The 22641-nt window shown below is 40.7% G+C and overlaps 1 protein-coding gene across 1 annotated transcript; it reads left to right on the top strand.

Moving 5' to 3' along the window:
- The first annotated feature begins 1536 nt into the window (after positions 1-1536).
- SMIM28 (small integral membrane protein 28) lies at positions 1537-9249 on the top strand. The gene is made up of 2 exons (XM_033056017.1): positions 1537-1989; positions 8238-9249. The coding sequence occupies exons 1-2, from the start codon at positions 1879-1881 to the stop codon at positions 8634-8636; spliced, it is 510 nt and encodes a 169-aa protein (XP_032911908.1). The 5' UTR covers positions 1537-1878; the 3' UTR covers positions 8637-9249.
- The last annotated feature ends 13392 nt before the right edge of the window (positions 9250-22641 follow it).

The following is a 22641-nucleotide window of genomic DNA, read 5'->3' on the forward strand; positions in this document are numbered from 1 at the left end:
AATCTTAGGGGCTGCACTAAGACCCTAATTAAGATGGTATATGAATGTTTCCTGCTTGCATGTGAGATTATAGATTTAAGCTACACAGTCTCAAGGCTCCTTAAGGAATTTATTTTCTTAACACTGGTTTGGGAAAGATGATCATTATTCTTGCTTTTATACAAGGTATTGAGACATCAAGAGAAATATTTTACTGTTTTGACCTGTGACCTCTTAATCCATGTTTAGGACCTGGCTTCCAGTGGACATGGTAAGTCACAGTGTAACTGTCCTAGGCCTGGTGGTTGGACACACTCACCACCTCTGAAAGTGCTTTACAACAAGTGAGGAAAGGAGAAGCCTTCGCACAGGCATTCAAAGGTGTTGCTGAGGTGAGATTTCTAGCTTCACATAGGACTGCCTCAGCAGAGTTCAGTTTCCAGCAAATGATGTGTCTGCTTCAGCAGCAAGACCAGTCCTCCATGCAATATTGCTGTTCCCTGCCCACTGCTCACCTGGCAAATTCAGAAAAAAATGGCATAGATTCATCAAGCTACCACCTCTCTCACAGTCACAGTTCACCTGCAGGGTGAATCCTTCCTGCAAGCTGCAGACACAGGGATCACAGCCAGTTTGGGAACAGGTATTTCCAGGGTTCTGCCATTAGAAGCAGTGAGTGCTGGCACTGCTGACTGCCACTGCTGGAGCTGCAGGGGTAGAGCCTGCCAATGCCAGCTATGCCTGCAGTTTTCTGGGAGCAATGAACTAAAAGAGTTAACGAAAAAAAGTCCAAGCAAGAAATAAGAGGTTAAGATTCTAACCCCAAGTTTCTACCATCAGTCCTAAACACAACTTTTGCTCGGACAGGTGAGCCTTGAGAAATCATAAAAAGTGCACCACAGTTGCCCAGTTGGAAGGGAGATTTAGCAATAACCGTTCCCTCTGCTCACAGCAAGGCAGTAAAAGACACCTCCAGCTTTTCAGCACAAGCTGCAAGTTGAATCAAGGTTTAACTCAAGTTGAAGAGTCCTCCCTTCAGAAATTACCACACACCAGTGAAATAAGTTCGTATTGCTTTTCGTGGAGAGTCTTCACACTGGAAACAATTGTCATTTAACGAGTATCCTGGAAAGCTGTTAACCTGATTTAACTGAACTGGCAACTCGTTCTCACCAGAAGCAATCATACACTCCCACAGTGACCAAAGCTTTCCTGGCAGAGCTCTCTCTCTGGATTTATCATTAACATCTACATCCTAACACTGCTAAATAATTCAGTAGAGCATTTAGCCTTGTGTCCTTGCTTCTCTACTCAGAAACCACTCTCTTTTCTGTATGTTTCAGCAACAGGGAACAAAAACCTGCCTGGATTGTGGTTCCACCTTGTGCTATGTAGCTGAGGGGGGAACCTCGGTTACTCTTTCACTCTCAACCTAAAAGTATGAAGTTTATTTCTTTTATTTTGTTGGAAATAGTGTTTATTAGATAACTAAATATAGAACGTTATTTATCCACACGGAGTCCTGACCATGTGGGCTCAGATTCACATGCAAATTCCCCTTTTAATAATCCTAATGCAGGGAGTGCTCCAATCAGAGCGCTATCAGCCCCAGCTCCCAGATACCTGATGCCAGCTTTGCTGGTAATGTAGGCCACTGAAGCAAATCCAGAGAGATTGAGTTGGAAGTGGAGAGAGGCTCTGAGATCTATTTGCTTGGCTTCCTGACGGCGAAGGGGTGTCTAAGTTCTTTTTTTTCTTTTCTGCTGTAAAGGGGATATCCCTTAAGAGGGATCATTAGCTGCAGCAGCCCGGCTGGGTCAAGGCTGGGAGGCGGAGACGCAGTTGCCAGCAGCGAAGCAAGGTGGAGGCACGAAGACAGAAGATCAGGTTAATGAAAGCATGAGGTGGCTCTTGGGCAGCAGCTTGAAAAATTTTGGACATGCTGACAGAGGAAGCTATGACTGGCTAAACAGTGAACCAGGTGGGCCACTTCGGGAAACAGAGCTTCAGGTCTGTACCCCCCTGCTCATCTCTGTGGCAGGTCCTTTGACTTTGCATGTGTGTGTGTGTCTGTCTGTGTAATGCCTCAGTGTACAGAGTAAATCCCTGGGTATTGGGACATATCAAAGCAGTACTGCTCAATTACATAGAGTCAGAGCATTCCTTTACTGCTGTTAAGTCTTTTTAAACGCATTTGTGGAAGAGAAAAACATTAGATGGAAAAAATTTGCTGGGGTGGCAGGTAAGGAAGTTTAATTACTTCTTCTAAGCAAAGCACATCCTTGATTTCCTTTCTGTTAAACGTGTGTTTACGCTTTGGATGTGGTCCCGTGAAGCCCTTCTGCAGATGTTGCGAGTCAGCAGCAGGCAGCAATGAACTCTTGTTCCCTAAGCTGTGCGCTGATTACTTCTGCGAGAGAGGATCACATGCAGCCCAGTGGTGGGAGGGAAGTAGCCCCCAGAGATGAAAACACAGCCTGCTTTCTGCCTTTGTCTGGGAGGCAGCAGAAGGGTTTCTCTGGTCAAAAATAATGATTTAAGGTGCTCGTACATCCTCAGTCAATGTCCAAAGCATGTTGCGTTAGCAAGTGACCTGGCCACACTACTCAGCTGATATGTATAAAGTGTGCTGTTGCAAAATAAAGGGGGGGGTAGGTGTGGGTGTCAAAAACCAACAAAAAGTAGTGTTTAAATAGTGCAACAATTTTAACAAAGTCTGCCTCACCAGTAACATTGCCAGAGTTAGAATGGCAATGGCAATATCTTCACACTTCGAGACTGCTTTTACCTGACAGCGAGAAACAAACAGCATCACTGAGCCACATTCCAACAAGTATTTGAAAATTCTGTGTAAATCCAGGCTCACTTCTAAATTACATGTCATTACTAATGGATACAAAACCACATAAAAATGTTTTTCTGTGTGCCACAGTTACATGTTTTTGCTTTTTACAAGCAATAATGGATCAGCTTCAAGAAGCAGGATAGAGCTTGGAAAAGAATCTATGGGGAGACCACACCCTAATGACTTCAAAGCAGACTTTGTTTCCAAATCCACTTGAAACGTTTCAGAAGTATCGGTTTCCTGATTCAACTTCAAAATATATTTGTATAAATGTGGGCTGTATTAGCAAAAATAACTTTAATGGAGTTCTAAGCATGCTAGCAAATCATTAACAACATAATACATCTTAGCACAGCTCAATCACTTCAATGGGTATTTCAGTAAACAAAATAAACTTTCATTTTTCTATCCTCACACAAAAGCTTTCCTTAATCTCCTGTTTTGCCTTATGAGGCCATTCCTTTGCAGGCAGGTGCTGCCCCTCGCTTGTCCAGACACATAGTTCAGCTCCAAACCCATTCCATTACTCATCGTGGATATACCACACAACTCAGCCACGCTCTGCATTTCATTCCTTTACCAACAGGCAAAGCTCATCTTAACTGATATGGGTCACACAATCTGTAAGCTGGCAACTGTACATGCTCAGCATGTTAAAAAACCATAGGCAGACAGATTACTAATGAAAGGCTTTACTACTTTAGTATGTGCTCAGTGGTTGGGGGAAACTGCTTCAGTCCCTACAAATGTAAAAGCAAAAGGAGAGAATAAACAATTCCAAACTATCCTACTAAGAATCAGTTCTGGGAAAACAGGACTTTTTAGAAATATGATCCCTTTTATTTCCATGCTCTTTTCTGCCTTTCTCTATTTCAAAAGGGATATTTTCTCATATTTATGTGTCTGTAACTTATTTCATGCTGGAATTCAGATCTTATTTTTGTCACTTACAAACCTGATAATAGATGCTTGTGGTGACACAGGCAAATCATGCTGATCTGCATTGAAGCAGCATCAAATAAAGCCAGTTAATTAATAATTCCGTCAGTCATTTCCTATGCCTGGTGTAGAAAACTTTCAGATGTAGAACAGTAGAGGATTTTACCTTAAATATGTTCTGCAGTTGTATTACTTTCAATTAATGAAGATTCAATTTGATTTCTAAAAAATTTTATTTTCCAGTTCTGGCAGCTATTCCTGATAACTATACACAGTGGTTGCTTTTCTAGTTCTAGAGCTTCAGCAGCAGAAGTTAGTTTTAGGTCAGTTTAGAACTAGTTTTAGTTTAGAATTTCAGATTTATTTTTAAGTGACCTTTGATTCCTTGTATCAAAATTATCCCTATTTTTAATGTAGTTTTTGAAATGCCTATTAGATTTTCCAAGTCCTTATGTGAAGATCTTTGCAACATTCTTCAGCAGCCCTTTAGGCAGTCATTGCAGAAATGGGCCCAAAACCACAACAGAAAAAGAAGGCATAATATTGATCAATAGTCTCCTAAACATTATATGGATACATTTAGTATGGATATACATACGAGAAGTCCATCAGCTTTTGGAACTACATCTCAAAGTAAAATAAGTCCACATAATGTTTGGCAGGAGGCAGCATCAGAATGGATATATAACTCTCTGTTCAGGTTCAGGGCATCTGTGGGGCAGTATTAACTTATGAAAAAATATTTCAGCTCAAATAATGCACTTAAGTAGCCTATAAGTTTCTTCATCCTGATAGGAAAGTCTTAACATTAGCTGTGTTTAAACAGCTACGAGCACTCTGAAACACAGACTGAGGAAACCTGGACTTTATTGTCACCTGTTAGCATACAGAAGAAGCATGAAGCTGAGCTGAGGAGGTTTAAGTTAGATATGAGATAGATATTTTTTCAGAGGGTAGTTAGGCACTGAACAGGCTCCCCAGGACAGTGGTCACAGCACCAAGCCCGACAGAATTAAAAAATCATTTGGACAACGCTCAAAGGCACACCCTTGGGGTGTCCTGCCCCAAGAGTTGGGCTCAATGATGAGTCCCCTCTAACTCAGCATATTTTATAATTCTATAATATTACCTAATTCTTAATCCTATCTGCTTCACATGTCACTAATTTGCAGATCATAGTAAAACACACTTACTGTTCCTTCACAACTATACAGTCATCGTGAAACGAAAGAACGAACTAAACAAATTTATTGTGTCTTCTTTTGCACACATTACTGAATAGAGAGCCACCAGGCACTGGCTATTGTGGTTATTTTGAAATAGAATGGGATAAAATAGGAGTAGTTCAGTTGGAAGGGGTCTGCAATGAAAATCAGGTGGTCCAACCACCTGACCACTTTAGGGAGAACAAGAGAATATGGGCTGCTCTATAATAACCTACGCAATTTTTGTCCAAGTCCCACAGTGCAATTGCAGATTCAGGGCATTGCCTTTTCACCTCCAGAGAGAGCAATACAGACACAGAATTTCTGCAGACCATATCCAAGGGTCTCAACCCAGGCACTCCAAGTGAGACATAACCGAGTAACCCACAAGAAACATCCCTACTGATCTATCTTGCCCCTTCCCTAGAGCATTTGGTAGCTGAGACAGGAGCAGAGCTCCCCAGGAACACATCTGCTTTACTGCACAAGCAGGTAGTTCTCTCTCTTCCCAGCCTTCTGACTCAGTCACTGCATATTGTACACACCCTGCAACACAGTACCCTGAGGTATTGTGGAGTTCATCTCCTACCCTAAGCAATCTATCACAACCCTGAGGAGGCACTTGGTGCACAATAATGTAATTAAAAATTGTATGTGCTGCAGAGCAAATTAAAGATTTCATAGATTTAAAAATGCTGGCATTTATTCAGGCTTGAGAGTTTGATTTTGCAACTTTAGAAGCAGTGCTACAGATTACTCTTGGAGGGCCTTTAAACAAGAAGATTTTTCAGGCCAGTAACCCACTAGTACCCTAAGGTATCCTTTTGTACTGCTTCACAGACTGTGGCCATCTGAGGTAGCTCCTATTACAAATAGTTGCACTCCTTCAACGTTTTTTTTTACCATTAGATGCAAACTTTCCTCTCCAACAATAACATATTTTGCACATTTCTCTTAACGGGTACTTCATTGCAAGGCCCAAGACCTCTGAGATCCAGTCAAGGCTTTGGCGCAAAGTATATTTCCCTGAGACCCAAGACCACTTGTGAATTCCTTCCATCAAGCTTAACCTTTCCTTCTGAAGTCAGTATTTGTACGAGGCCATGTCTTACAGCCCTAAGTCTTGTCTGTGCTTCCATCAGCACATGAAGGATACACTGTCCTTGACCATTATTTAATACACAAATATGGTTTCAGTGAAATTTATAGGGAAGCTGCACTGAGTTGAAATGATAATTGGGGCTTTATATACCTCTTACTAACCTCATGCAGGAAACACTCTCTGGCAATCTCACTCTGTCCTCACAAACCACCAGAATTCTATACAACCCCAGATCCAACACTCAACCTGGATAAAAGCATGCTCCCTACAAATTAAATCCAAAACTTAGACATGGATTTTAAAAACAAGCTCTAAGCTCAGCTCTCCTCAATATTTACTGTAAGAATATTGGTAACATACCAAGAAGTCTCCCCATACATAGTGCACTGATATTATAGTGGATTCTTTTTCTCATTTTCTCTTGAAATGTTTAATGCACCCCACAAGACATGCTAAAAGAGCATTAACAAGCTAAAAAAAATCCCCTCATTTTTAAGAAGTTGGAAGAACAGCTGTTGGAAGTTGGAAGAATATTGGAAGAACAGCTGTAACAAGTTCTTCTAATTCTGCTCTTTCCTGTCACTCATTGAATGGTCAGGAAAGACAATAGTTTGTACAGCCAGAAATTCTTTAATAAAAAAGTTCTTCAATATGCATTTTTTGGGGTAAAAGACATTGGGGAAAAATAGCTTTAATAGCTAATCTGCAAAGGTTTCAGTGTATTTTAAAATTACTTACATGCATTTAGCTTCATACCCACAATAGCTTAGGGAAAAAACAGAAAAGCAGTAATCTCCCCTACATTATTAATTAGGAGTCAATGCCTATTCACTTTATTTTTCTTGGGCATGACCACATAATAATAATTTCGTAAAATGACAACAAAGCAAAGAGGTTACAAATGCCTGGTAGATAATGAGCTGAATGTAGATTACAGTGTGATTTTGTAGCCAGAAGAATGACTGTGATTCCTGAAACTTTTTGTAGACTAAGAAGGAGACACTGGAGTTACTGTCCTTTTCACAAAGCCATTGGTGCAAATGGCCAGTTTGCATCCCTGCTTCCAAACCCTTTGAGGAAAGAATCACTCAAGTTCTCCTAGCCAGAATGGGCACCTTCACTCAAGATAAAGGAAATCTGGTCCATTGACCTTTTTAGTCTCATCATCCAAATGTGAAGAAGCCACCTCATAGCATTCATTGAGAGTTTACAAAGGGAGTGACTTGATAAACAGCATTATAAGGTTTGGATTTTCTTTCTGTTCTAGACTAGACTCTCAATGAGACCCAATTATTATAAGATAGAGTCAAACTGCAAACAAGATATACTAAATTTTAGAACTAAAGCTGATACAACACAAGAGCACAAATGGCTTTGTTGGTTTTTCTCATAGCTTACAACTCCGAATAACATTGCATCACAATTCAAAAGCTGTGGGACAGAGGTCTTTCATGCTACGTTTTGCAGAAAACAAAGCTGACACAGCAGTCACAATTGTTATTTCTCTTACACAGAAGTTCTTTTTCCATAATTCTAAGCATGGAAAAATGATTATTGGATCGCTGGCAGAACAAGATCAAGAGGTCCAGTCCAAGCTGTCCTGTCAAATAAAAACACTGTGTTTTATTTGGAGCTGGGCTGTGAGGTTAGAGCAACCCCAAGAGCAGGTATTGTTTGAAAGGGCTAGTTGTCATAATAGCTGTTCTTTAAACTGTTTTCCAAACACAAAGAAACAACAGCAGATGGTGGATCACCATCCATTCATTGCCTTATTCATCTGCAATTCAATGCCCAAATTTTAAAAACTCAACCCATCTCCTGCAAAGTTGACTGGTCCCGCTAATCCGAGAGTAATAAAAGGTTATACAAAATTGCATATACTTGCAGGTTGTTGGGGTTTTTCCCTATTGGAGACAGGGTTTTCTAAAAACCCAATACTCCTTGCAACTTCTCTGGGGTTTTTTGTCTCTGGTTGTGATTTGCTGTATTTGTCCCGTAAATAGAACTCATGTGCCTGCAAAACATACTGCATGAATGATACCAATGCAGAGAGAAATTTGGAAAAGCAACTGCTATGCCATAAGGTGGAGATGGGGAATGTGGTTATTCTCTCTGATTAAGAGAGAATCCAGGAATCCAACACCCTTCCTATTTGCTTTGGTTACAGAGCAGACAACAGTCAAGTTCAACCAAAGAGGACATAGAGCCATTTCTGTGTATCATATTGCCTGCCACCATGATGCTCTTCCTGGCATTCCTGCTGCTCTTCCTGTACCGCCGTTGCCAGCGCCCCACTCAGCAGGGCCAGATCTTCAGCATCGACCTTCCCGAGGCCCTGCCCGAGCACGACGTGTCCAATTTCCTTTCCGCACTGCCCTGGAGCAGCGAACAGAGCTTCCACTACTCGACGCTGCTCCCTGACGCCACATTCCTCTCGGTGTGTTTGCCTCCGTCATATGAGGAGGCCACCATGAAGACTTCCATGGAAGAGGCTCACATTGAGCTCTCTCCAGACCCAGTGCCTCCTTACGAAGAGAGCACGCTGCAGACCAGCAGCACCAAATAAACTTCCTACGGAAGCACCTTAACCGAAGCATGCAGCACAAAGGTAGAACTGCTATGGCCTTTAAAATTTGTGAAAATATTCCAAATGAGGCGCAAAACCAATGAATTTATGAAGGAAGAAACTTGAAGTAACAGGGAATGCATCTCTTCACCTCATCCTCAGATTCTCTACCTTCCATTTGTGACAAGTGTACACATGGTGTGGCACCAAATCCAATACAGACTGGTAACATGGGGATTCTAGTAAATGAACATGTCATGCAAGGATTAAACTTCAGGAAAGCTGGGAAGCACTTCCTCTGTAATCCCTCAGCTACAATGAAATGTCAATAGTGCTATAGATTCAGCAATCACAAAAAGGGCTTTTAGCACATACATATTCCAGTTTGTGCTTCTTTCTCTTTTTTTATGCATTTATATTTAAATGAGTTTTTGACAAGCTGAGTCAGTCTGTGTGTGTTCACAGCACATCATTCTGCAGTGCTCTGGAATGATCACAACAGCTCTCAGGAAAGAAAATAAATATATAACCTCTACAAAATTTCCAGTAACTGCCCCCAAAAGTTCAAACGTGCACTGTGAATAAAGGCTGTCTTTTCTCAGAGTTGTACAATGAGAACAACCAGAGAAGTGCAGATTGTTCTGGGTGAGGAAGACCCCATGCAAGAGCACACTCACTCTGTTGCTGCAAGCTGCTTGCAAGGTCTGCAAGGTCCCAACATTCCAGACTACTCAGTTGACTTCTTTTACAAGTCTAAAATAATAAACCATATGACTAACTTGGTGCAGTGTGTAAAGGAGTTGGGGAAAAAATTAATAAAATTAAGTGCACCAAAAAAGCCCTAGCCTGTATTTCAAAACAGCATTATAATCCCTTCCCCTTCATCACTAGGGCCGGGTGAGGCTAATTCAAGTGTGTTGGTGGCAGTGGTTCAGAGGGTTTGCATATGCATATGCCTCAGAAAATATTGTATGTTATCTTTAATGCTTTCTTACAGGATAGCATTTTCACTAAGGTGATAGATCTCTTGCTACAGAAGGTGGTTACTATAGAACCTGACAGCCTCAGAAGTTATGTTGGCAAGCACAGACAAATGCAGTGTGTGGAATAGCTGACACCTGCAAGGAAGAAACTGTCGTAGCAGTTTGTACAGTCTTGGTGTAATTTACAAAACCAAAGATTTGCCCTTGGTGATTTCAGCAACTGTCAGGAGATGTCAATAACAGCCAGTCCTGCTTTACAAACTTAGCACATTCCTTTAAAAAACCCAACAAAAACAACACAATAACAGAAAAAAAAATCCTCACTGTACAGCAGAAGAAAGGCCACTTCAGGCTGTAAGGTGGTTGAATTCCGTGTTATGTCAACAGTGACACAATCACAGTAACCAAATAGTCCATATCAGAACTGATGTTCCCACTCATACATTTCTCTTACATGGAAAAAAATGTGCCTTTTTTATTTAGGAAAAAAAGGTTATTTTCCTGAACTATAGAAAAAGAATGATCTCAAATTTAATGTTCCATTTGGGCCATCAAACTGAAGCAGCAGATGTTTTGGAAAACTCCAAATTCAATCAACCATTTTTCTTTTCAGACCATATCTGGGAACAGTTCCCGGCACTTGCTGACATGTTTGATAGTACCATATTCTAGTGCCCCCTCACATTTTCTTTTCTTCCTTAATATTTGGTACATGCAGTTGTTTCTAAGGAAAACTGGAAAAATACAAGAGCTCTGAACAACAATTTGGAAAGGTGCAAAGGTTTGAGGTTCAAAAATAAACCACTTCTGCCTTTGGTGTTTGCATATTCCACTAACTTCAGTGGAATTGTGTGGATATGCTTGAAAACTCAGACATTGCCGTATCAAGTTGAATATATTTTACCTTAAGAGATCTGCTGTGTACTGAAATGAATTACGCTGTCCTTCAGCACGATCTCTTGTTTACCCTTAACTTAGGGAGAGCCTGATACTCAGCCTCTGGGCTCATTGTTCTAAACTGCTCTCCAGTCACCTTAGTTACAGTTAGGAAAAATTTTGATTGATATTTCTTGTGACCAAGACTGATATTCTTCTATAACTAGTTGAGAATTGCTATTCTCTGCAAGAATACAGAATGATTGAGCTTCACGCTGTGTTTTTTAGACAACTCTCAAATCCTGCTTTAGACAAATAGCTTCTGACTGTCAGCGTTGCTAAAGACAATTAAAAACGGACACTTTCTCAAATCCATATTAACAGACGTACTGCCATGACTTAAATTCTTCTTTCTAGTAAACTGCCTGGAACTGGCATTCCTTATCTCATTCCAACAGAGGTTTATCTAGTCTTGTCTGTTAAATGTCCCTATTAGGTTTCAACATAACTGGCATCTCTATTCCTAAATCTCCACCCACCAAAAAGGACAGTGTTTCTCATGCAAACATACTGAAATTAAATCTCCATTGCCTAGAAGCTGCCTCTGACCCCATCTGGCTGTGGTGACACACATCTCTGCAGCCACAATTTTACTGATGTAAGAGTGCCATGGGTTGTGGAGCAGTTTTCAGGTCCTCTGGGCAAACACCTTGTGCATCAAAACAGACAACTCATGATCTGAAAGGAACTCGTGCCTGGCAGTAGGAGCAACCATAAGTGAAATGGGAAGATCTTTCATTGTTTTAGCTGCAGTAATCTGAAAGGTGAAGGTTTAGAGCAACCCATCTAAAAGAAAGATGTTGGAATTGGGGAGAGACATTAAATTTTCAGTTACATGAAAGGTAACTGCAAAGTAAAATAGGGACCCCTCATGCCTGCACCCATCTGAACTGGTACTAGTGATTTTAAACTGAAGCAAGATTAAATTAGAAAAGAAATCTCTAAAAGTGAAGTGTGGTCTGAAAGTGCAGTGAAGCAGTGTCAGCACCATCTCTGGACACATTGAGAAGGTTGACAAACATCTGTCCAGAATAATGAGGGCTCCTGGTTGGAGCAGAGAATGGATTAGATATCTTCTTTGTGTCCTTTCCTATGCCCTAAAATTACATCAAAGTAAGTTTTGTTCCTTGTTTCCAAACTGTATGAAATCAGAGGGCTGTTTCTTTGAAAATGTCATATTATGAGATTTCATATGCAGAAATCCACTGTAACATTGGCACTGTACTTTAGAGCCAAAAGGTTATTTTCCCTTTTTTTGCTTAAATCTTATATCTGCTAGTACACATACAAATTATGAACTCATCTTGATGTGCAGGTAATTGTAATTCATTTTTCTATTATGAAAATACTAAGGAACCATGATGAAATTAATTATTATGAGATCAAACCCCTTGTTTATATTTAGTAGGAAACTATGGAACAATACAAGTCCTTTCATTAAGGGGGCTTCACAGGCTTAGAGGGCAATCTCTGTGCTTGTCTGCCCCTTGAGAGCTGCCAGAATCCCTCACTGACATGGGTCCATTGTTCTGCAGACCAAGATGAATACACATCTTGCCCACATGGCAGATTCTTGATCAAAAGGCATTTAATGGGAAAAAACCACAGGTAATTTATACAAAATAGTTCTTCCAGATATCCACAGAAAGTATTCAGCATGCATCTCCAATAATGCTGCAGTAGTTTCATATTAATAGAATGTCTTGTCTGTCTCATTTTAGCCAAAGGAAGAAAAGATGACACAGTTCTTTGCAACCACTATGAGATCTCAGAAACCAACATCTTGGATAAAATTGATGCATGCCTTTGCATAGATTGAGCATCTGATCTTTGCTGAACTTAAAATTAACTCATGACTTACTGGTTTGTACTTGCCAAACACAACAGTCATTGTTTGGCCTTATGAAGTAACCCTTGGTCTAGGAAAGGCAGAATAAGAATTTCAGTGCATACATTTCACTTCAGTAACACCTGTAACAAGTATCTTTACTAGAAATTTAGAAATCCAACTGAAGTGGAAAACACTTTGGGAAAAAACCAAACAAACCCTGACAGTGTATCTTTATGACAGTTCAATAAAACCACAGCGGTCAAAGAACTGCTCCCAAAACAAAACTCTTTGCTTAATCCACACTTCAAAGGATTTTACTTGGGTTCTTTTGGCAGCAAAGCCTCCAAATACAGACACTCAACTACTTTTGCTAGTACAAACTCTGCTGGCATGACCTATATATGCTCCAGTAATAAAAACTCCTAAAAATGTAGTTTATCAATAGGAAAAAGTGAGTGGGCAGTCTTATTTTGGTTAGGAGGGTGTGGGGTTTTTTTGTCGTTTTTTTCATTGGGCATTTTTTACAGATTTTCAAGAATAAACATTGCACAAAAACATATTTTTTACAGATTTTCAAGAATAAACATTGCACAAAAACATCAGATAAGGATGAGCTGAATGCTTATGGCAAATAAATTATTCACTGGCTCTTCTCTCAAACTGTCATAAGTGAAACAGCTATGAATTTTTAATAATGAAATTTCTTAATTTCAGTCTGCTAGTAAATAATCATGTCATGTTGTGACTTTCACTACAAAGCAGTTCTATTAATCACTTGGACAATGAAGTCTTCCACAGAACAGGAATGGCAGGTAAGTGTGGAGCCTCGGGAAGGTGTCCTCTGTAATAAGTACAACCTGTCATTCTAGGGGTATGGCTAGCAGGACTGGGCACAGCTAATATAATCAATGCTGCAGAGGCAAGGGTGTTGATGAAGACAGCAAAAACCTCATTGAAGACTCTTGGATACATGACTATGCTGACAGCAGTGTAAATGTATGCTTGCACTTTCACAAGCTTTTCATAGAAAAGGTAAAAAATGCCAATGTCTTTTGTGTTTGTTGAGGGTATGAAAGAATCAAACTCGTCTGTGAGTTTGGCTCCATCTGTAGTTTTACTTATGATTATTCACAGGAATATCACGCCTATGAGATCTTACTGTCAGAAATTAAGGAAAAAGCAGCAATCAAATCTGTAGTACTCAGAATTTCATAGAAACAAGTCATAGAACCATTGAGGGTGGAAAAGGTTTGTAAGATCAAGTCCAACTTTTAGCCCTGCATTGTCATGTTCACTGTTAAGCCATGTAAGTGACACATCCACATATTTTTTGATCACTTCCAGGGATGGTGACACCACCACTTTTCTGGACAGTCTTTTTCAATGTTTGATAACATTTTAGTGAAGAAATTTTTCTTAATATCCAATTCAAACCTTCCCTGGTGCAATTTTTCTTCTCTTCTTGTCACTTTTTACCTGGGAGAAGAGGTTTATCCCTTCCCTCACTCCGAACATCCTTTCAAACAAGTAGTGCTATTTATATAATGTTATCTTATCCAGCCCCTTCTATATTCTTTCTTCCCTACAATATCAGCATTATTTTATTCTTGAATGTTTATTCTTGTTATTACCTGAGAACTTTTCATACATTTCCATCTGTGACAAAAATGAATATTTCAAAGGAAAAGAACATGGACAAGCAACACTCTCCAGTCATGTCAAGCACCTTAATGGGTCTATATTTTATTTTACCGTGTTTTGGTTTCTTGTTTTGTCTTTTTCCAGGTTCAAACTAAGAGAACGGAATGCATGGGTTTTTTAGTTCTTTGAATACTAATGAACTTAATTCCTTTAGTGGCCTTCCAAGCACAAAAGGAAGCAAAGCCATACCCTTTCTGCCCTATCCCATCCCATCAAGCATCCTAAAGAGAATGTGAAAAAGATCACAAATCAGGATGAAAAAGGTAAGAGAAATGCCCATCCAGAAATAAGCCTCTCACAAAATTGCTTTCTCCTCCCTGACTTCCTATTTTTCACTTCTCTTTCCTTTAGTTTAATTTGAATTCTCTGCCAACTTTACAAAGGCAACACAGAAAGGAAAACTATCTCCACAGACTGACCCACAGCTGTAGAGAGCAAAACTTAAGTATCATGTGTTATGTTCTACTAGTATTCTGGAATATCTGTTTGTTTATAATCACAAATATATGTTTGTGATTATAAAATGCTTTGCACAAAGTCAGTTTCCACTACAGGTAAATCAGACAAATTCAAACATACATTTCTGTGCTTGTGTACCACCAACACACTAAATTATTTAAACAGCACCATTAAAAACTCAGGATGTGTTTCAGTTCTGTGGCACTTTTTCTCAGTCTTTTTCTTCCAGTTTGGAAAACTCACAGTTGACAACACCCTCAGATGTCAGTATGGCCTAAGGTTCTTCAGAAAGATTGCACACCTATGTTTCAGGAAAAAAAATAAACCTGATGGGAATTAGCTTGGATATAAACCCCATCTTCAGCTAACACTCACCCCTTTTTCACTTCTGTTAATGATGCAGAACCTAAAAATTCCTATAAAAGTGGTTTCTAGCAGCAAAACACTGTGGTCATCAGGAACTGAAAAAAATGCTTCTGTCATGCAATGAAAGGAGGAAAAAAAAAAAAAAGCAGAGCCATTAGCACAACCCTTCAGTGTTTGGCTGCATCAGGAAGATCAAAGCAAACAGAGGACATTAGCTCGGAGACAGGAGAAGCAACCTAAGTACAGTCCTGTCTAGCAGAATTCTGAGACTTTCACTGCAGTTCTTTTCCACAGTTTCCAGAAATCACCACTTGGAGAAAGAGTAGAGGAGCATGGTGTCCCTGACACATGACTGGTGACACCTGAGGCATTGGCATCAATGTGCCCAGAGGTGCCACGCTCCACCACGAGGTTCTGCAGCTCTCTCAGCTTCTGTGCACCTCCCCAGCAGCCCCAGCCCTGCTCCCACCTGCAGAAGGGAAAGGCTCAGGGGCCTCAACCTGCCCAGTGAGATCTCCACAAGAAACAATTCAAGTTTTAGACCCTTAGAGCACATTTTTATTACAAAAGTAGAAAGTTAATATACTGGTAACACCTAAATCAGTGTGCCAGCTATTATGGTAGACTCCATAAAACAGATGCAAAGTAAATTCTACTTTATCTAAAAACATGACTTAACAAACTAGAGCACAAGGAAAGAATCACTGTTGGATATAGCATTTTAGGCTTTGCAGATCATCCAGTAAGTCAGAGGGCTTATTTTCTAATCTATTATTTTTTATCTAGCTTGTGCAGCTCTCACTTTTAATAAGGTAAATAGGGATGGCAGGTAAGATAAGCTACAAGCATGAAGCATGCCTGGATACCATATCTGAGAGCTCCACATCGACAGCTCTCTCTCTTTAGCTAACATCACTTCAAAAATTATCATCCCCTGTATATTTTCACAGTCATCTAGACTCCTTCCAAATGCCCACTCCAGCTACCAAGTAACCACACAGCTGTTGGAGGCATTTACAACTTTGGTTTGTCCAGTTTTATTTATTAACAGATTTTCTATTTTAGCTGGGACTGAGTACCAGGAAATATTTATACTACATGCATTAACTTCTAATAAATAAAATTTGCTACTTTTGTTAGAAGACAAATAATATTTTCAGAATGGTTTGCATTTAGAGCAATTACACTGATTTTTAAAGAGCTGGAAATAAATTTTCATTATAATGACAACCTGCTTCCCTGACCCGAGTCATGCTGGGCACCACTCCCAGCTACCAGAAGAGGGGAGCTTGGCAAGGCCTTCTCTCCATTAGGTAGCTTGCCATCATGTTTAACAGATAACAAGATTAAATTCCCAATTTTTCCAGGACTCAGCTTGTTTGATGAAACTGGACACCACCACATCCAACAGCTATTCTGAGGGAGGTTGGATTTCACTGCTAATGGGCCTTAGAGAGTTTCCAGCAACGCCTGTTCAGCCAGTCCCTTGCCCCCAGTGCTGCACCAGCCCTTTTTAAAGTTGCATGCCTACGTTTAGTATTTCTCATAAATTACCACAATAGTATCCAACAACATAGACTTCTCCAACCGATATTTTTCCAGCTAACACTGTTTCAAACGATAAATTTTGACAAAATATGTATTATTCTTAACCCTAGTCATTAGCTCCCAGTAGCCTTGCTCCCAGTTTGTGACAACTACACAGCAAAGGTAGTTTGCTTTCTGCTCATGCCTGCCCAAAGCAGCAGAACAGCTGCCAGTGGATAAATAATGGTACGGGATCAACTACCCCGGATGGCACCAGAGCTTCGTGATGGAGGGTGTCAGAAGATATTTTCCTGCACCCTCCAAGTTTCTGGAAATGAGAGGAAACTGCCAAAGCCATCCAGGAGCACCAGGGGTACAAGACAGTAGTGCTGGATCAAGTGGCAGCTTCATGCAGAGACCCCAGTGACAGTTCAACAGCTCTGTACTAAACCATTAAGTGTCTAGCAAATCAGCACAGTGGTAAATATTTAATATCTGATAGTCTGCTCACAGTAGACCTGCACTTACTCATTTTTGTCTCAGTTTCCTTCCCTAAGCAGAGGGGGCAGATGGCCTCCAAGCCCCATCAGTGTTTGCTCCAGTGTCCCCTACCTGCACACCTTCCTCAGGATGCCTGTGACTGGCAGGTACCCTGACAAGGAAACAGCCTGAGCAGGCACAAGGCCTTATAGATGGCAAAAGGTGAGTAAAGTACCCATAGCAGGATTAAGATTGCTTTTTCCTATCCCAAGGGAAGAGCCTGGACATCCCAATAGTTTCCTAGAAAGGGTCACCAAGCACCTGCTGAATTACAAAGGTTGCTGCACAGCCACAAGGATCCATCAGCACAGATTAATTCACTAAACAAAAAACTGCAGAAAACCAGAAGGAGAGTCACAGTTCTGGCTTCAGACCCTTGCAGAGAGAGGTAATCGATAAACATAACATCTACTGCTGCTCAGTTTTAACCCAGAGCCTCCATACATCTGCCAGTCAGGGCACCCTTAATCTAGTTGCTGGTTCAATCAAGGGCACAGAAGCTAATGGGTAGTAGCAGTTCTTACAGCAGCCAGCTTAAGGACAAGAATGAAAAGCAAAGGCTTTAAAGTCATACCCTCTTCACCAGAAGTGTTTTACACAGCTCTTTCTACTTTCTAATTTCTTCCTTTTGAAGAGGCCTGGAAGTTTTGTGTCCTCTGGTTCCAGTGCTCACACCACTTGGAAAGTTATAATTTCAGATTAAATACTATTTGTATCAAAGAATAAAAAATTATAGGCCTATTTCTATCCTGTTTAAGAAACTCGAACATTTGACCTACATACTTGATAACAACCAGTTTGAGAGGACTTAAATAGCTGCTTTCTATTCTGTACACAGGCTTTCCTCAGCTTTGATACAGCTCCCTCAACAACCAGATTTTCCTGATATGGCATTATGAAGGCAAGGATACTTCCAAGAGAGGAAATCACTTCTGTTCTAGGTTACAGTCAATAAAACATCAATAAATCTTGTAACTCAACAAATTTAAAAGTGTTTAAAAGTACCTGTAGCAAACAGCATTGATAAGCCTTGAGAAAACAAGATACAGCATGACAGATGTCTTCAACCACAACTGCCTCTTCCATCTTGCCTTCCCAAGCTCCCTTGCAAAGGAACTTCAACTTGTAATCAGATTTCACCTGTGGCTTGTTTTCTGCAGAGCAGTCAGGGAGTTCTCAGGAGTTAAAGGAAACCTTAAGCAATCACTATGCATCCAAAATTTAACTTTCTTGGTTAGTCTGGCTAGTTTCAATCAGGTATTAGTGCTGCTCTAGACTTTGACTTGGCTGCTACAACCTGGCCTGGTTTTACCAATCTCACAGGGAGCTGTGGTCTTTTTCTGTGCCTCTGTAACTAAAATTAATGCTTTCCAGTTCTCAGTGAGGAGAAAACAAATGAGTTGAATAAAAGACCATTTAGGGTTAGGAACATTTGTGATCCTTCAGATGTGCTTCCTTGGGTCACAAGGAGTCTACTATGTGGAGAAAGGGGTGCACTCGGTAGTGCTCAGAACACTAACCTAGTGTACTGTGATCATGCTGCATGGCATCTGCTCTCTTACGGGGTTTTCTGCCCTGTTATGGCCTCTCTGTGAAATCTGTACAAAATGAGGTAATTTCAAAAGTATGAAGTTTCTTTCAGTTTCGTGGAAACTCAGATTTCAGTGAAAGTGACTGCAACAGCGACCACTCTATGGGAACAACTCTAGTATTCCTCTCTTGTAAGACACTGAGAAAACCCATGTAGAAGAAAGGCTCCATAAATACAGTGAAAATGTTATTGCAGTGGGCCCTCTGTGATGCAGAAGGGAATCCAACAAGTCAAAAGGGCACAGAAAAACTGGTGCTTGTACTTTGTTGCCTTCAGAACTATAGCAGAACAATGAAGTTAGATACATTTGCAGAATTAAAGAGCAAATGCAGACTTTGAACAATCCACTGAGACAGATGTTTTCTTAAACTCCATGCTCTTTAGCTGATCTGCTTGAGTTTCTATGTGCCGTTGACTGTTTTTACTCACCTGACCTTCCGAAGAAATGACAATATTGATGGTGCCCCAGTGAGCTGGTGCACATCCAATCTGCATCCACCTTTGCAGTCTTCTCTTAATGCCACTCAAACACCAGAATAATGGAATTAATCTCTTGGAATTGGATATCTTTGCTGAAGAAAGATGAGAGATGTGTGGGTCTGCCAGGTGTGGATTAATTTGTATGGTGCTGTCAAATGGTTTGTGTCCCTATAATCCAAAGGCAATCTCCAGAATAATAAACTTGGATAATGTACCTACTTTACTGCATTAGGGAACCAATTTTTCATTTTCATCAACTGAATCATGTGCTGTCTAGAGACAAAGCCTAGACTGAATTAGCCTGTAGTATAGCAATAGTCATTGCCCTCCTACAATAGGCATTCTTTGGGCTAATTCTCACACAAAAACCTGACATTTTTCTTTTTAAAAAATCTGACCAAGGCCACAATTTCTGTAGATTGTGTCTCATCACATTACATATTACTTTCTATAATCACATATTTTCCCTGCTTGTTGTGTGAGTCAGCATAGAGAGGACACAGGAACAACCACAAACGCACAAAGATGACATTTATTTCCCTTACCTCACTGACCAGGGGATCCCCAAAGCAGCACCCAGGCAGAGGCACACAAGTGGGACACAGGCACCACAGAGCTTGGTCCATGCTAGAGGATCTCCAAACCTGCTGCCCTTGCCTGTTTATCAGGGATTCACACACGTATTTTACCACTCTGCTTTGATCTTTACTGAAGCAGAGCAGGAATCTCAAGCATGTATGATAGGGTGCCTTTAAGTCTCTCACAGGCTTACGTTATCTAAACACAGATGTTCTACTTGTCAAACACACAAGGCTAAACAACAATTAGCATGATGTATGTGTTTTTCTACACCCCAGCTGCAAGTCACTTCAGCGTGTTTATAACCCTCCTCACCAGTCTTCTGCTATTATCCCACATTGGTTGTTCATATCACAATAAAAACATTGTGCCAGCAGGAGCTAAGGAGGGGAGGGAAAAACTTGAACAGTTTTCAAATGTGAAAGAAACAAACTGAATTCCACATTCCAGTATCTTTTTCAGAGTTACAGACTGCTAAAAAGTAGAATTGAGGATGACCAGGTAAAACTTAAGATTAATATCCAGTGCTCCCAATTAGGCCCTATTTTGTGGAATTCTACTTTTGAGGTAGAGTCTCTCAGGATATTAGGCTCTTAAGAAATGCAAATCAAAACGTGCAGCCAGTTATCTTACCAATTTATCTTGCCAGTCTGTTCATTGAAAAGTTGTTTTAATATCCGTTGTCTTCTGTCCTAAGGACCACCTCTCTTCACAGGCATTTAGGAAACCCAAACATTTGCAAGTGAGGAAAGCCCAGTAAAACAGACTGGGTGGTAGGCAACAGTCCTGTGAGGTGTAGCCTAGCAGATTGTGGAAGAGGCCAAACCACATCTGGATGTTGGGTGCTGAGGGCAGAGACACCTCCCTCACCACGAGTGATGCACACCAGGAGATCCTGCCTGTACTGCCTGTGCTGGTGCTGCTGGAGCAGTGCCGTGGCTGCAAGGAGGAGCTGCAGTGGCTGAGGACACAGACCTGAGCTTCTTGCTTGTGGGAGCTGGGTGTGGAAGGGGACACTGAGCAGCCCCACTCACTGGAGCTCTGATGGAGCAGAATGAAGAGGTGGCATCTGGGGCTGGATTGAGGGCAGCAGGCATGCCCAGAGACAAGTCAAAGGTTTGGCAGGTCATGTTAGAAAAGGTGAGAGTAGGAAACTCTTCTCTGGATCCAGAGTGCAGCAAAGAGGTTTTGGCTGTCTGTACCAACTGAAGAGCTGTCAGGTATGCACATGGACTGGCACAGAAGCAGGAGTTGCAGCTCCTGATGGCATTTTCCCAGGTAGCTGAACTTTGGGAAGTCCATGGTCTACAGACTTGAGCATAAAGGACAGTCAAACCTAGACTCCCTTCATATTTATTATTCTTGGCAGGCCTTCCAAAAGACATACCAGTATCACAAAGAAAGACTCTTGATGCTATCAAGATGTTTCAAGCAGGGTGAGGAAATACCTGTTGAAAGAGAACGGCTAAAGCACTCTACAAGAATTAACAGATTACATGAGATCTGGTTTATCAAAGAAGGAAATGTCCCACAAACATGAGTAACAACCAGAATGACTTTAGAGAAAGGCATTTCAGTTTATTGTCAAGACACTTTCTTCCCTCTTTTCTCACCAAGTATTTTAGATAATTTCTCATACGGACTTTCAGTTCAAAGAGGTCACAATTTCCCAGACACTGGTGACCATTTCAGAGAGCAAGTTTGTAGCACAGAAAGTAATTTTTTAGTAATCATTGTTCCCAAAATCCAACCTGGCTCCACATGAGGCTGTCACAACATGCAAGAAATTCATCCCATGAACTTGATGACTAATTTGTTGCAGTCAGTCCTGGATTTCAAAGCTGCACTTCAAAAAAAGCTTTTATGGTACACAGCTCATTTGCCTTGGATTGTGCTTAACAGTCTAAAACCAGAGTACCGTTTGTTGTTTTTTAAACTCAGAAATAAGCTATCAACTACTTTCCATGTTTCCACATGCCACAATCTTAAATTCTGAAAAATTTTGCAAGAAAATGCATCAGTAAATGGAGAAATCAGTCTTAATGTTCCATGTTTGAATATTAAAGGGCTGTCTCTTGGATATTACATTGAGATACATTTTTTTCCCTGTGTATCACATCACAAGAGATATTTCTGTAGAATTTAAGCTTGTTTGATCTTTGCCCTAAAAGATCCAAGTGTGCTGTGTATGGGAATATGCCAACCTCATTTGGGATAACCAGTGGTTTGATACTGTCTATCCATGGCTTGCAAAAGCACTCTAAGCTGCCTTAGACCCAAACTTGGACTTCTGTGCAACTACATGACCTCTGCTCACAGCTATATGCTCCCTGTGCACCCATTTTCCTTAGGATCTCCTTCCTGAAATATACAGTAATTTCACGATTATAAGCCGCACCATTTTGACTAAAATTTTGGTCTGAACCCAAAGTGCGGCTTATAATCAGGTGTAGCTTATATACGGACAAAGAATGAAAAGTTGCTGTTTTTGTTTGGAGGACAGGTGTCTGCTGAGAAAGGCAGGAACTTCTCTTTGAAATGGAGAATGTAAACCCCTTCCCTCCAAATTATTATAATTTTGAAATTAAGGGGCTTTCAGGCAAAGATATGGGAATTAGGAATAACAGTTCTTTTCTAGGGAAATTAAAATAGAAATACAGTACTACAAAGAAAGAAACTCCAAACCCTGACAAAGTCAGAGTACAACCTGACACCCCATCAGGCAGGGTGTTGGTAGCAGTCCCATTAAATGGTGGCTGCATCCTCCTGCAGTGACAGATGTGGTTCAGTTGGAGCAGGGCTCCTGTACAAGGTGCAGTTTCCCTCTAAAGGTCCAGTGGTGATGTGGAGAAATCCGGTTTTCCTCTGGAGTCCAGTGGAGAAAGGGGCTACCTTAGTGTCCCAAAACCTCTGTTTTTATCTTGGTAAGAAATGTTGGGCTCTTCCCCCTGGCTGGAGCAACTTCCAATGGGATGCAGTAATTTTATCATTCCCACAGTGGGACTCAATGGG

The sequence above is a fragment of the Catharus ustulatus genome, chromosome 3, assembly GCF_009819885.2.
Source record: "Catharus ustulatus isolate bCatUst1 chromosome 3, bCatUst1.pri.v2, whole genome shotgun sequence".
Classification (NCBI taxonomy): Eukaryota; Metazoa; Chordata; class Aves; order Passeriformes; family Turdidae; genus Catharus; species Catharus ustulatus.